Consider the following 13,877-nt stretch of genomic DNA (forward strand, 5'->3'; position numbering starts at 1 on the left):
AGCCTGGATAGTTCAAGAGATCTTCCTACATGAAAATTAAAATGCATGTTAAAGAGAATTTCTCTTCTCTACCAAAAATGGGGGCTTACGAAAATGGAGGTTGTTTTTAATTCTGATTCTAGCCATTCTTTGTCAAAAGAGTCTAGGGTTAACATCACTAGATCCCAAAAAGGTGCCACACAAGAGACCACTTATTAGAACACACATTTCCTGCTGCCAGTACTAGGAGAGATCTTATTCTTATCTTTACACTTCCATTTGGTCACCACATTTGGTAAGAAAGAAACAAAGTGAGAAAAAGAAGAAAATCACAGAGAGAGAGGAGAAAGAGATAAGCAGGAAAAAGACTAATTACAGGTGACAGAAAGAAATAAAGGAAAGGCAGGTGACTTGCTTGCCCAGCTTTGGCTTTATAGTCCTATGAGCCAAAATGCATACTTAGTGACATGGTATCTCACAGGAAAAGGGAAAAAGGGGTAAGCTGAGAGAGGTCAGGCCATGGTGTTAATTTCTTTCCTGTACAAAGACAGTCTCTTGAGGACAGAGGCCTGCCTCTTGTAAGGTAATGTCATAGTCCAGATGAGACAGCTTCCTCCGAGGGAAGTTGGTAAGAAGTTCAAAACGTTCATTTGGATATCCTTTAGATTGAACATGCTTCACCAAAGCCTATGAAAAACAAGAGTAAGACAAAAGTGTTAGCTGGAAATAACACCATGCTGACAAATTTATAAGAGTACTCAATTTTTATCATATTAAATAAAGTAAGTTATTCAGATAATCAAAGCTCTTTGGATAAGAAAGATAAATCTATATCCAGTAACTTAGGGCTACTATGTGATACTAAAAGAGTCATTGCTATCTTCCTAATAAATAAACCCAGTCAATATTTATAAAATATAGCACTGTTTTTCTTCTTTACCAGGGAATATGTCCTTTCATTCTGTCTACGATCAACCACGACCACAGAACTGTCTGTTACAATTTCAACACTTCCTTCTCTACAAATGCTTTCTCATCAGAAAAACATGCCCAGTTTTCTCCAGTCACCTTTTCCCTTTACCTACTGTCTAGTTTTCTACTGAGTTCTGCAACTAAACTTCTCAAAAGAGTGGTCTACACAGTAGTAACCCTTGTCCCTAGGAAATACGTACCATGGCCCCTGGTAGATATCTAATGATATAGATAGTACAGACCTCTGTATATTGACAACAACTAATAATAAAACACTATGTGTAGTGGTATTGTGTTCCCCAAAATATTGTGCACCCTAATAAACTTATCTGGGGTCAGAGACAGAACAGCCACTAGATACAAAGGCTAGAAAATGGTGGCACTCACACCTTTAATCCTAGCATTCCAGAGACAGAAATCCCTCTGGATCTCTGTGAGTTCAAGGCCACATTGGAAACAGCCAGGCATGGTGACTCACGCCTTTAATCCCAGAAAGTGAGCCTTTAATCCCAGGGAGTGATGGTAGAAAGCAGAAAGGTAATATAAGGCGTGAGGACCAGAAACTAGAAGCATTTTGGCTGGTTAAGCATTTGGCCTGGTTAAGCTTTCAGGCTTCTAGCAGCACAGTTCAGATTCAGCCATTCGGATATGAGGACACAGAGGCTTCTAGTCTGAGGAAACAGGCCCACCTGAGGAATTGGCCAGGTGAGGAAGCTGTGGCTTGTTCTGTCTCTCTGATCTTCCAGCATTTCACCCCAATAACTGACCTCAGGTTTGATTTTATTAATAAGAACTTTTTAAGATTCATGCTACAACTATGGGTTGGGGATTTAGCTCAGTGGTAGAGTGCTTGCCTAGCAAGTGCAAGGCCCTGGGTTCGATCCTCAGCTCAAAAACAAAAAAAAAACAAAACCCCACTATATATACATATAAATTTTTATACATGCATATATATATGTATGTATATATGTATGTATAAATGTTAGCATTACTTCTTTTAAGCTTTGGGACCATCAGTAACTAAGAGTCACTAAAAAGCTGCAAAATTACACATACTCACATTTAAAGTGTGTATGTGTGTGTGTGTATGTATATATATCCCTAAGACAGGGTTTCTCTACGTAGCTCTGGCTGTCCTAGAAGTCACTCTATAGACCAGGCTGGCCTTAAACTCAAGAGACCCGCCTGCCTCTGCCTCCCAAGTGCTGGGATTAAAGGTATGCACCACCAAACCCATTAAAAATATTTTTTTAAAATATACATTTTAAAAGTTTTTTGAAGTTCCTTGACCAGAAACCCTGTGGTAACTATAACATTCATTTGGTAACTAAGATGGCTATTGCCTCTTAGGTATACACAGCCTGGCTATTCTGGATAAAGGGATAAAGGTGATAGGGTAGGATGATAGGAGGTTTCATTGTGCTATTCAGAGTAATATGTAATTTAAAACTTAGGAATTGATTCTGGAATTTTCCACTTAACATTTCTATACCAAAGTTTGCTATCAGAACTAGAATGGTGGAGAAAAAGCGCACCTATCATATTTGTTCTTTCTCTTGCCTCTGTCCCATTTTAAATAGTAGTAGCTTGGTAGTCTGGCACCAGCCAGCAACTTCTTCTTGTCTCAGTCTTCGACCTAAGTATCTTCAGCTGTCTGGTTCAATTTCAATGTCCCCAAAGGCTCATGTTCTGAGCTTTTAGGAGGTGGGGCCTGACTGGCACAGTAGGTCACCACAGGCAGGCCTCTGAAGGTTGGTCTAGTTCCCATCACTAGAGAGGGAGCCTCTGCCATGCCCTCACTGTCATGACTATCCTGCTCTGCTGGGAAGACATTTCTTGGAAACCATGAGCCAGAAGAACCCTTTCCTCCCTGAGTTGTTCCTGTCAGGTATTTTGTTGCAGAAATGAGGAGAGTGACTGACCCCAGTCATAGTGACAGGCCAGGTATAGGTACCGGACCAAAGTGGGGCTAGGGGGAGGGGCTACCCATAGGTTAAGCTATGCTGGTTAGACCAATTTCTTTTTCCAGCAGTTAGGCCCTTAAAAGCACCATGACAGGTGATGTCATGTGCAAACCAAGGAGTAAACAAAACTTATAGGTAAACAAAGAAGGAAATGGAATAAAATAGAGAATCACAAGAAAAAATTCTACCAGACCACAGAAGAGATACAGAAGAACCTTGGTTCTTAACTACTTTGTAGTAACAGCTACTAAGAAACCCAAGATCCCCACTATCGTCTTCAGATAAATTCACCACTTCTTTTCTAGAACTCAGTGTATTCCACACAAACACAGATCTGAAAAGCCTTGGTTGGCCTGTGACTTGCCTAAAAGAATGAGGAGAAAATAAACTAATTAAAAATAAGACAGTCATGGTAGCTCATGCTTATAATGGCAGCACTTTGGAGGCTAAGCAGAAAGACTGTTTTGAGTTCCAGGCTAGTGTGGGCTATGAAGTGATGACACCCCACCTCAAAAACTACCACAGCCTTAATTCCAGCATTTGGGAAGCTGAGGTAGGCAAATCTTTGAGTTCCAGACTAGCCAGGGTTACACAGTGACGTCCTGTGTCAAAACAAAAACAAAAACCAAGTAAAAAACCACAACAACCCCCCTCATAAGATTAAAAAGGTAGACTATTGAATCTACTTTTAAAAAGCAACTACTAGTTTTAAATATTTTACACTGGATTGGATTTTTGTATATTGTATACAAATTGTGTATATTGATACAAAGTTGAGATTATTTTTGTTGAAACATACTATACACATATTTCTACTCTTGTTCAAGGTATTGTACCTATACATATTAGGTATGTTTCAAGGTCAAAGAGATATATTTTAGATAGGTCATCTTCAAACACTTCAGAGATTTACAGAATATGGCATTTAAGGTTTTTTAATAACATAGGTTCTTGTTTTTTGTATGACGAGACATGTCTGCTCCTGGCAGTACCATCTACTTCAGAGAAGATGATGGGCATCGAATAAACTCCCTATGGAATTTACTTTGTTTGTGGCAAAAGTTAGCCACTAGGCAATAAAATGCCCTTGCCTCAACTGCTGACAGTATGCTGTCCAAATGGGACAAACAGGATACAAAAGAAAGGACTGCAGAACTTTGCCAAGACAAGGTAGGACAGCCCTTCAGAAAATTCTGCTTCACAGATAAGTCTGTCAGATATTCTAGGCCTGTAGGCCAAAGATGTATGCCCTAACATTGCAAAGGAGCCTTGGGTGATTGTCTAGGCAGCCAGATGTTTCTGTCATTTATCACATTTTTTGGAAGTTGCTTGTTTGCACTTCCTGTTTACTCAGTTAATATTATTTCCTTCTGGGGTATCTGATGGGAGTTGAAGACTAGATAGTTATAGTTTTCCTTGTTAACAAATTCAGAAAAGAAACTCACTAAAGAGGTAGAAAGTATATAAATTTGGAAGACATCAAAAGATAACTTTTCAGTTGGTATTACAAGTTAGGATAGAAAGTGAATTAGGTACAACACTTTGAACTCACCAAAATAGGATAAATAATGGAGCATTTTCTCTGAATTTGTCAAATGTTAATGGACTGGACATTGTTACTGTAATTCTTGCCTGTATATACTGTATATAATTATTGTATTTATTGTACATAGTTTTTCTTACATTAGTTATAATCTTCTTTTATTATTTTAGACAATAAAGGAGGAATGTGGTGATATTTCGTTTGTACAAAAATTTGCCTGGAGATCAGTGGACAGAGCCAGCCACTAGATTAAACATAGAGGCCAGACAGTGGTGGCACACACCTTTAATCCCAGCACTTAGGATCTCATGCTTTTGCTCCCAGTACATGGGAAGCACACATGCCATTAGTTCCAGCACTAGGGAGTTGAGACAGGAACTGATATGGCTGGGTGGAGAAAGGCATATAAGACGGGAGGAGATAGGAACTCAGTCCTTTTGGCTGAGGACTCGGGCATTCAGTCTGAGGATTCATGGAGACAGGATCTTCCCCTTTCAGCTGAGGAGTTGGTAAGGCGAGAAGTGGTTGTGGCTTGTTTCCTCTGATCTTTCAGCATTTACCCCAGTATCTGTCTCTGGGTTTTTATTAATAAGACCAATTAGGATTTGTGCAAACACTCCCCCCCACCCCCCACCCCCCCAAAAAAACTAAGACTCTTGACAATGAGGTTTCGAGTTAGACACCAGACATCCTACATCTATGTCAGAGAGTTGAGCAATGCCTACTTGACTTCCATTTTCTGCATTCTCTACCTGAGGGTACAGGTTTAATCTCTAGCACCACCATCAGATTCTTTGCTTCAACCAAATGTTTCAGTGAGATAAACTTACCAGCAGTTTAGCTTGCTCTGGCAGAGTGATCTGCTCCCTTTTCCCATCTGGGTACCGAAGCATCAGCTGTGCTTTTGGTCCTAAGGAAGAGTTATACACACACAGGTGTTTAATATAGGAGATTAACTAAAGCAAGCCATTCAGTACATTCAAGTTTAGGAAGTAAAGCAGGTCTATACTGGAACCCACCATTTACATCTATCCCCTCCACCATTCCATCTGACTTTTCGGGTGACATCTCCAAGACCTCAGGATCCATGGCTGGCAATCCTTGATGGTTTGTGGCTGTGCCGGGCTCAGTTCTGGCTGGAGGCTCACTCAGTGGCCTTCTGTTCTCCTCTTTTCTATGCCCCAGATCTTTATGAGGAGACTTTCTGGACTTAGCAAGATTCTCTACCTCTTCTTCTTCATCAGAACCACAAACCGATATGAATTCCTCACTGCCAGAAAAAAGTTCCGATTCAGATTCTTCATCTGAGCGGCTATCCTGCTTTGCCTGGGCTGAGTCGAAATGTGTCTCCTGCAAGGAAGCTCTGATGGCAGCTTCTAGCTGGCTGTCTTCACTGGCATCTATGAGGCTCTCCTATGAGGGATAGTCAAAACACAGGTGGAAAGAATACAGTTAAACCCAAAACCACTCACTCAAACAAGACATAAATAACATCCTAGTCAACATGTCACTATGATTTTCTGTCGAAGCAGAATCTGTTTCTTGTACAATATGGGATCAGGAGTTAATATCAGAAAGCCAAGTTGGAATAGATATTTTAAAGGAAAAAAAAAAAAGCTAAATATCCTAAGTTGGATATAGTGGCACATACCTATAATGCCATCATTCATGAAGCAGAGGTGGGGGGCTGCTCAAAGTCTGAGGCTAGCCTATACCACACAGTGAGACACTGTTTGAAACACAAATAAACAACACAAAGATCTCATAGTACCTAGTACACTGGTGTTTTATGCCCAGGCATTTTTAGCATCAAAATGAACAAAGCCAAGAAAATAGCTTCTTAGTTTTTGTTTAGAAAAAGAACTGAAGTTTTAAATATAAAGCTAAACTACTATTCTTTAAAATGACTAAACATCAGAAGTCGTCTCCTTTGCTTATCATTAAATGCAATGATTCTTAGCATTCAAAAGAAGAAAATACCATCACCAAAATATGACATGGTGGTGTATGCCACACCAATCCTCCCATATTTAACACTTGGGAGGTTGAGGTAGGAAGCTTGCAACTTTGACTTCTAGCATGCACTATGCAGTGAGATCTTTTCTCAAAAACAAACAAACAAACAAAAACAAAGGGAAAACATTCGGGGTATATGTGTGTAGATTAAATTCTCGAAAGCTTAGTAATTATAATGAAGATTTTCATTATGATAATGAGAAATACAAATTTCTTTTACTTATATTGTGTGTATGTATGTGTATGGCTGCACAGCCAGGGTGTACACATGAAAGTCAGAGGACAACTTTCAGGAGTCTGTTCTCTCCTTCCACCACGTGGGTTCTAGAGATTAGACTCAGGTTGTCAAGGCTGGTAGAAAGTTTCTTTACCTACTGAGCCATCTGACAAACAGATATGCAAATTTCTAATATTTTCTTGTTAAAGTTTTGAACATCACAGAGTTCCCCCCCCACCTTTTTTTTTTTTTTTGGTTTTTCAAGACATGGTTTCTCTGTGTAGCCCTGGCTAGAACTCGCTATGTAGACCAGGCTGGCCTTAAACTCAGAGATTGGCCAGTCCCTGCCTCCCAAGTGCTAGGATTAAGGATTAAAGGCCTGTGTCACCACTGCCCAGTCACGGATTTCATTTTTTATTTTTTCTTTCTTTCTTTCTTTCTTTCTTTCTTTCTTTCTTTCTTTCTTTCTTTCTTTCTTTCTTTCTTTCATTCATTCATTCATTCATTCAGTTTTTTGAGGCATGGTTTCTCTGTGTAGTTTTGGTGCCTGCCCTGGAACTCGCTCTGGAGACCAGGCTGGCCTCAAACTCACCGCCGGGCGGTGGTGGCGCACGCCTTTAATCCCAGCACTCGGGAGGCAGAGCCAGGCGGATCTCCATGAGTTCGAGGCCAGCCTGGTCTCCAGAGCGAGTTCCAGGACAGGCACCAAAACTACACAGAGAAACCATGCCTCGAAAAACCAAAAAAGGCATGCGCCACCACCGGCCAGCTGGATTTCATTTTTTAAAAGTCACAAAATATGGACCACCTGAATGGAACTTAATTATGCATGTATACCATGTGCATGCCTGGCACCTACGGAGTCTAGAAGAAGACAGGGAATCCCCTGGAACTGGGGCTACAGGTGGTGGTGAGCTGTCCCATGTGGGTGCAGGGAACTACACTAGGGTTTTCTACAAGTGAAGTAAGTGCTCTTATTCATGGAGTCATCTCTCCAGCCCTGTGTTATTTTTTTTTAACATAGAGTTTTATATAGTCCAGCTTGGCCCAAATCACACTATGTGGCTCAGGATGGTCTTGGAACTCTCAATCCTTTTCCTACTGCTACTTAATAATTTTTTAAAAATTAACCAGGCATGGTGGCGCACACCTTTAATCCCAGCACTTGGGAGGCAGAGGCAGGTGGATCTCTGTGAGTTCAAGGCCAGCCTGGTCTACAGAGTGAGTTCTTGGACAGCCAGAGTTACATAATAGAGAAACTTGTCCTGAAAAATAAACAAAAATTAACTTAAGTCTAATTTACCATTCACATAAAGCAGGTAGACTTATTTATGGTACATGCACTAGCTTAAGTGATTGGATCTGCAGTAACACTGTACAGCAGGAAGACAGCAGACAGCACCAGGTTCCTAGCCAATCCTCACTCTTCCCTGAGATTCCTTACTTACAGAACCCAAATTATGGTTATAAACAAAAACATCGGGGCTAAAGAGTTGGTTCAGATTAAGAGAACCTGCTACTCTTTTTAGAATTTTATTTTTATTATTTTAATGATGTATATGTGTGTAGGGGGGTATATGCACATTAGGTACTCAGACACCAGACTTGGAGCTGGCTATGAGGCACCTGATGTGGGGTACTTGGACCTGAACTCAGTTCCTCTGGAAGAATAGTACATGCTCCCACTAATCCATCCTTCCAGGCCTACCTGCTGCTTTTTAAAAAAATGTTTTTAAAAATAATTTAGTTATCTTTATTTTATGTGCATTGATGTCTTGCCTATATGTATGTCTGTGTGAAGGTGTCAGATCTTGGAGTTACAGACAGTTGTGAGCTGCCATGTGGGTGCTGGGAATTGAACCCAGGTCTTCTGGAAGAAGAGCCAGTGCGTTGTTAACCACTGAGCCATCTCTCCAGCCCTCCACCTGCTGCTCTCGCACAGGACATGGGTTTATTTCCTAAGATCGCACATCATGGCTCATGACCATTCATAACTTCAGTTCCAGGGGGATCCAACCCTTTCTTGTGGCCTCTGAGGGCAGTGCACACATGTAGGACATACACACACATACAGGCAAAACACTTATATACATAGAATAAAAACTAAAAATATTTTTAAATAAAATGTCTAATTAAGAAAGTCTTATCTGCTTGTTTTGTCTATGACTTGTTTTGAGACAGGTCTCACTCTGCAGCCTGAACTAGAACAGAATTCATTAGATAGCTCTGACTGTCCTCAAACTTGCAGTAGTCCTCCTGAGTGCTGGGACCACAGACCTGTGACACCCTGCAAACTAAGAATAAAAGGAATTCAGGTAGGAGATGGAGGCACAAGTATCAGAAATTCAAAGATATCCTCGTCTACATAGTGAGTCTGAGCCCAGCTGGACAAGATCATAACCTGTCTCTAAAATAAGGAGGAAACCTCAGTAACCTGATAAAGTACATCTTAATAAATATATGGACTAGAAGGACAATCAGTAGTTAAAGAGCTTACTTCAAAAGCTTGAGGACCATTGCTTAGATCCCCAGTACCCTTATAAATGCTCAGTGGGTGTAGCAGCCGGGCTATGATTCCAACATCCTGTAGGCAGAGACAGGGAACTGATTCCCATAGCAAACTGTGTAACCAGACTAGCCATATTTATGAGCCTTGGGTTCAACTGAGACCCTGCCTCAATGAATAAGGAAGAGGGCAAGGAAGACAATTGAGTAAGGCTCCTGATGTCAAACTTGGGCTTACATAGCCACACCCACACGCCCCATACACAGGAACATACACACACACATATATCACACACACAAATTAAAAAAGGAGCTATATAACCAGACAGAGGAACTTCTAGCAGTGAGACAAGCCTCCAAGAGCCAGGGAAGGAGCACTGAGTGACTTCAACAGCCAGATTAGTGCTTCTGCTGCTTTAGTTACAGAAGCTTCTTTCTGCAGTGGACAATGGTAACTGCAAAGACTCCTAAGTGGTTAAAATATGGAGAATAAGTGTTGAATGTTCAGCCATAAATGGGACTACAGCATTCATAGAAGCCTCTCCAGGGTTCAGGGAACATTGTAGAAGAAAAGACAGAAAGAATGTAAGATGGGAAGGATGGGGTGGAGGGATGTGGAACAGTATTTTCTGGGCATGAGAAAACTGAACTCCTAAATGCAGTGGCTGTGATCACCTGTATAAATCTGTACAAGGTGACCCACTACCACCTGCCATGGGAAGGACTCACAAGGGCACAACCTCTCTAAGATAACTCTGAGATAAGCAGTTAATGGTCACTGGGAACAGGGTGTAGCCACTGGTAAGGTGCCAATGTTCCTGTAAATGATTTCTCACCTAAGCTTCTACAAGTCAGTTTGGATCACAAAAATAAATAAATGAATAAAAATATAAAACTCTATCTACATACATATATACACATACATACATACATCCGTATATATCAGCTAGCAGCAAGATGTGTCATAACAGCTATTCAAATTAATAAATGTGTTTACTGAGGTTGTACTCTAAGGTCAGTACAAAAGAACAAGAAAACACTGCTGGGAGAAATTAAAGACACAGAAATAGGGAGATTTATTCCATACTACTAGACCTCAAGATTCAATGACTAGACGTCCACAGAACCAGTGCAATTCCAATTAAAATTCTAGCACTTTTTCTTGTATTAAATAACAAGCTGAGCCGGGCGGTGGTGGCACACGCCTTTAATCCCAGCACTCGGGAGGCAGAGCCAGGCAGATCTCTGTGAGTTCGAGGCCAGCCTGGTCTCCAAATCGAGTTCCAGGAAAGGCACAAAGCTACACCTGTCTCGAAAAACCAAAAAAAAATAAATAAATAAAAATAAAAAAAATAACAAGCTGGTTCTAAAATTTGTAAGGAAATGTGAAACGCCCAAAACAGAAAAGTTTCATTTATTTAATTTTATTTAGGTACTTATTTTAGATAATAATTTAAAATAACTTTTTTTTTTTGGCTTTTCGAGACAGGGTTTCTCTGTAAAAATAAGTATTTTTTAATCACTACACAATATAGACTTCTAAAGATACATAATTTTATTCTTATTGCCATCAAAACGCAAACAGTAATTATAACCAAAGCGAGGCTGCCTTACGTTTGAAGATCTTTTACTTGAAACTAATTGTGATGTCAGTTAGCAAAGATGTCTGCATAACATATTATAGAGATTAAGTGTAAAATAAACTGAGAGCCGGGCGGTGGTGGAGCACGCCTTTAATCCCAGCACTCAGGAGGCAGAGCCAGGCGGATCTCTGTGAGTTCAAGGCCAGTGGCCAGCCTGGTCTACAGAGTGAGATCCAGGACAGGCACCTGTCTTGGGAAAAAAAAAAAAAAAAAAAAAAAAAAACCTCTGGGAGAGCCAGACCCCAGGACCTAAAGCTATCTAACCAGTAATAATGCCAACTACTATCCCCAGTGAAAACCTTATGACCACTGCTACTTCATTCAGTCTGGCATGAGAAGCCCTCCCAGAGCTGCCCTAGGAAGAAGATGCCTCTACCAGCAGCCTGGCCACATCAATTCTCCTGCTCTACATATTTATATTTTTCCTTTCTTTTCTTTTTTAGGTCTCATTTTTATTCTCTAACTGTGTATGTATGTGGGGGTTTTATATATATATATATATATATATATATATATATATATATATATATATATCTTATGATTTCATTGAGTAGATAAAATTCTTCTGTAGAAAACTAAGAAGTACAGCCAGAAACTCTGTTCACTACTTACATTATTCTAAGTACTACTGTAACACCAAATATTTTATATAAGATGCTGACACACAAGTCCATTCAGTTGCCCATCACTTATACTTACTGATCGTGCACATTTTTTGGGAGGGCTGCTAGAAAGTCCATCCAGTTGCCCATGTTCACCCAGAAACCCTGTTACTTGGTCCAAGAAAGAAGATACATCTAATTGGTGCCACTCTACAAGCTTCTGACCTAAAAAAAACAGGACATGTAAACATAAAAATCAATAATTATTCTAACCATGCTCATTAAATAATTGCAATATGCATAATTAAAATTTGCTACAAATTCATATCCCCATCCCTCACTTGCTAAAGTCACACAGTATCATCATAACCTACCGACAACATCAATTATAACTCATTGATAGATTCCTACCCATCATGACAGAAAAATTATCTGCTGGTACCACTTACAGCCATTCAGGAAGAAGAAATTCAAACAAAGCAAAATTTAAATAAAATATAATTAATAATGAAACCAGCCCACACTCTAGTGCTCTAGAGGAATACAACTAGTACTTAAAATAATCTGAACAATTTAATAATAGAAAACCTAAGGAGACCCTTATGAAGAGATGATCACACCCGTTTTCCTCTGAAAGAACAGAACTGTTCAAACACAAAATGCTGTTACCCCTCAAGTTGCTAGAAATAGATTCCCTAAATATACACATTCAAGGATGTTTACACAATTATAATGGTAATAAACAAAAGAACTTTCCTTATCTATTACATTGCTAAAGCCAGATCCAGTTAAATATTAATCAACTATTTAGGTATGTGGAAAAAAAATAATAGGTTTAAGGCTGTAATTTGATGTAACTTACCTGTCCGTGGGTCCAAGATGGAAACATAGGGGAAATCCCCTAGTTTATAAAACTGTATGTATCTCTGGCCTTCCTCACTGTCGTGATAAACCTGTTAAGGCAGTGATATAAAAAGCCTCTTTAAAAAAGGTTGACTGCAATGTTATCTACTAACAGCAATAGATTCTTCATATAAGTCTTTGATAAACATGTTAGGTTCTCATTCCCATGTGAAAGGGGAAGTAAGAACAGGTATAGACTTACATCCTACTCTCAGCCCCTTCTGAAAACTCATTATGAACACACCAACTTATTCCTCTTCCCTTCTCAGTTCAGAAGAGGTACTAACTCTTCCTTTTCAAGTATCTGTCCATCGATGGTTTTTTTGTTTGGTTGATTTGGTTTATTTTTGAGACAGGGTCTCATCTCACTATGTAGCTCTGGCTGTACTGGATCTCGCTCTGTAGACCAGGCTGTCCTTAAACTCAAGAGATCCACCTGCCTCTGCCTCCCAAGTGCTGAGATTAATGGCATGTGCCACCACCGCCCGGCTCTTTATTTTTTATTTTTTTTAATTTTACTTTTATTTATTTTGCATACAGTGTTCTGCCTGCGGGCCAGAAGAGGGCGCCAGTTCTCATTACAGATGGTTGGGAGCCACCATGTGGTTGCTGGAAATGGAACTCAGGACCTCTGGAAGAACAGCCAGTGTTCTTAACCACTGAGCCATCTCTCCAGCCCCTGTAACTTTTTAAAAACTAGAAATTGAGGGGCTGGAGAGATGGCTCACTGGTTAAGAGCACTGGTTGCTCTTCCAGAGGTCCTGAGTTCAATTCCCAGCAACCACATGATGGCTCACAACCATCTACAATGAGATCTGGTGCCCTCTTCTGGCCTTCAGGCATACACGCAGACAGAACACTGTATACATAATAAATAAAATTAAAAATTAAAATTAAAAGAAAACAACAACAACAACAACAAACTAAAAAGGGGATGGAGATTAGCCTAATGGTGGAGCACTTGCCTAGCCTGCAGGAGGCCCCAGGTTAAATCCCCAGTAGCAAGCCTCTCCAACAAAACCCAACCAAACAAAACGAAGGAAACAAAAGGGAAAGTAAAGGTAGGCTACCTACTTTTAACTAGATAATTTACACAAAAAGGTATCACAACTGGAACGCTCAGGAATACTAAGCCAAGAACACACTGTCAAAGAGTAACAAACTCAAGCTAAAACACAAGTTGTAATGTTTCTCTGTGGTGATATATTGTGTACCCTAATAAATGTGCCTGAGGATCAGAGGACAGAGCCAGCCACTAGATTAGACAGAGGTCAGGAAGAGATCCATCTGGATCTCTATAAGTTCAAAGCCACCCTGGACTACATGAGATTGACTCAGTCTAGGAGAGAAAACAAAGGCAGGCAGTGGTGGCACACACCTTTAATCCCAGTACTAGGAAGCACACACAATCCCAAGTGATGTCTGGGCAGAAAAAAGTATACAAGGCGTGAGGAAACAGGAACTCACTCTCTTTAGACTGAGGATTTCGTAGAGTTAAGAACTAGTGGCTGCTTCTCTGATCTTTCAGCTTTC

General features: G+C 40.2%; 1 protein-coding gene across 3 annotated transcripts in view; it reads right to left on the reverse strand.

The window, feature by feature from the left end:
* Positions 1-390: 390 nt before the first annotated feature.
* The window catches only part of Ubxn7 (UBX domain protein 7), a 60,702-nt gene continuing 47,215 nt past the window's right edge, over positions 391-13,877 (reverse strand). For all 3 annotated transcript variants that reach the window (XM_059277263.1, XM_059277264.1, XM_059277265.1), the window contains exons 7-11: positions 12,304-12,394; positions 11,539-11,666; positions 5,478-5,871; positions 5,289-5,368; positions 391-666 (exon numbers count right to left, since the gene is read on the reverse strand). In XM_059277263.1, coding sequence (XP_059133246.1) covers positions 505-666; positions 5,289-5,368; positions 5,478-5,871; positions 11,539-11,666; positions 12,304-12,394 — 855 coding nt within the window. In that variant the 3' untranslated portion in view covers positions 391-504. The remainder of the gene's footprint in view (positions 667-5,288; positions 5,369-5,477; positions 5,872-11,538; positions 11,667-12,303; positions 12,395-13,877) is intronic.

Source organism: Peromyscus eremicus, chromosome 12 (assembly GCF_949786415.1).
Source record: "Peromyscus eremicus chromosome 12, PerEre_H2_v1, whole genome shotgun sequence".
In the NCBI taxonomy this organism is placed as follows: Eukaryota; Metazoa; Chordata; class Mammalia; order Rodentia; family Cricetidae; genus Peromyscus; species Peromyscus eremicus.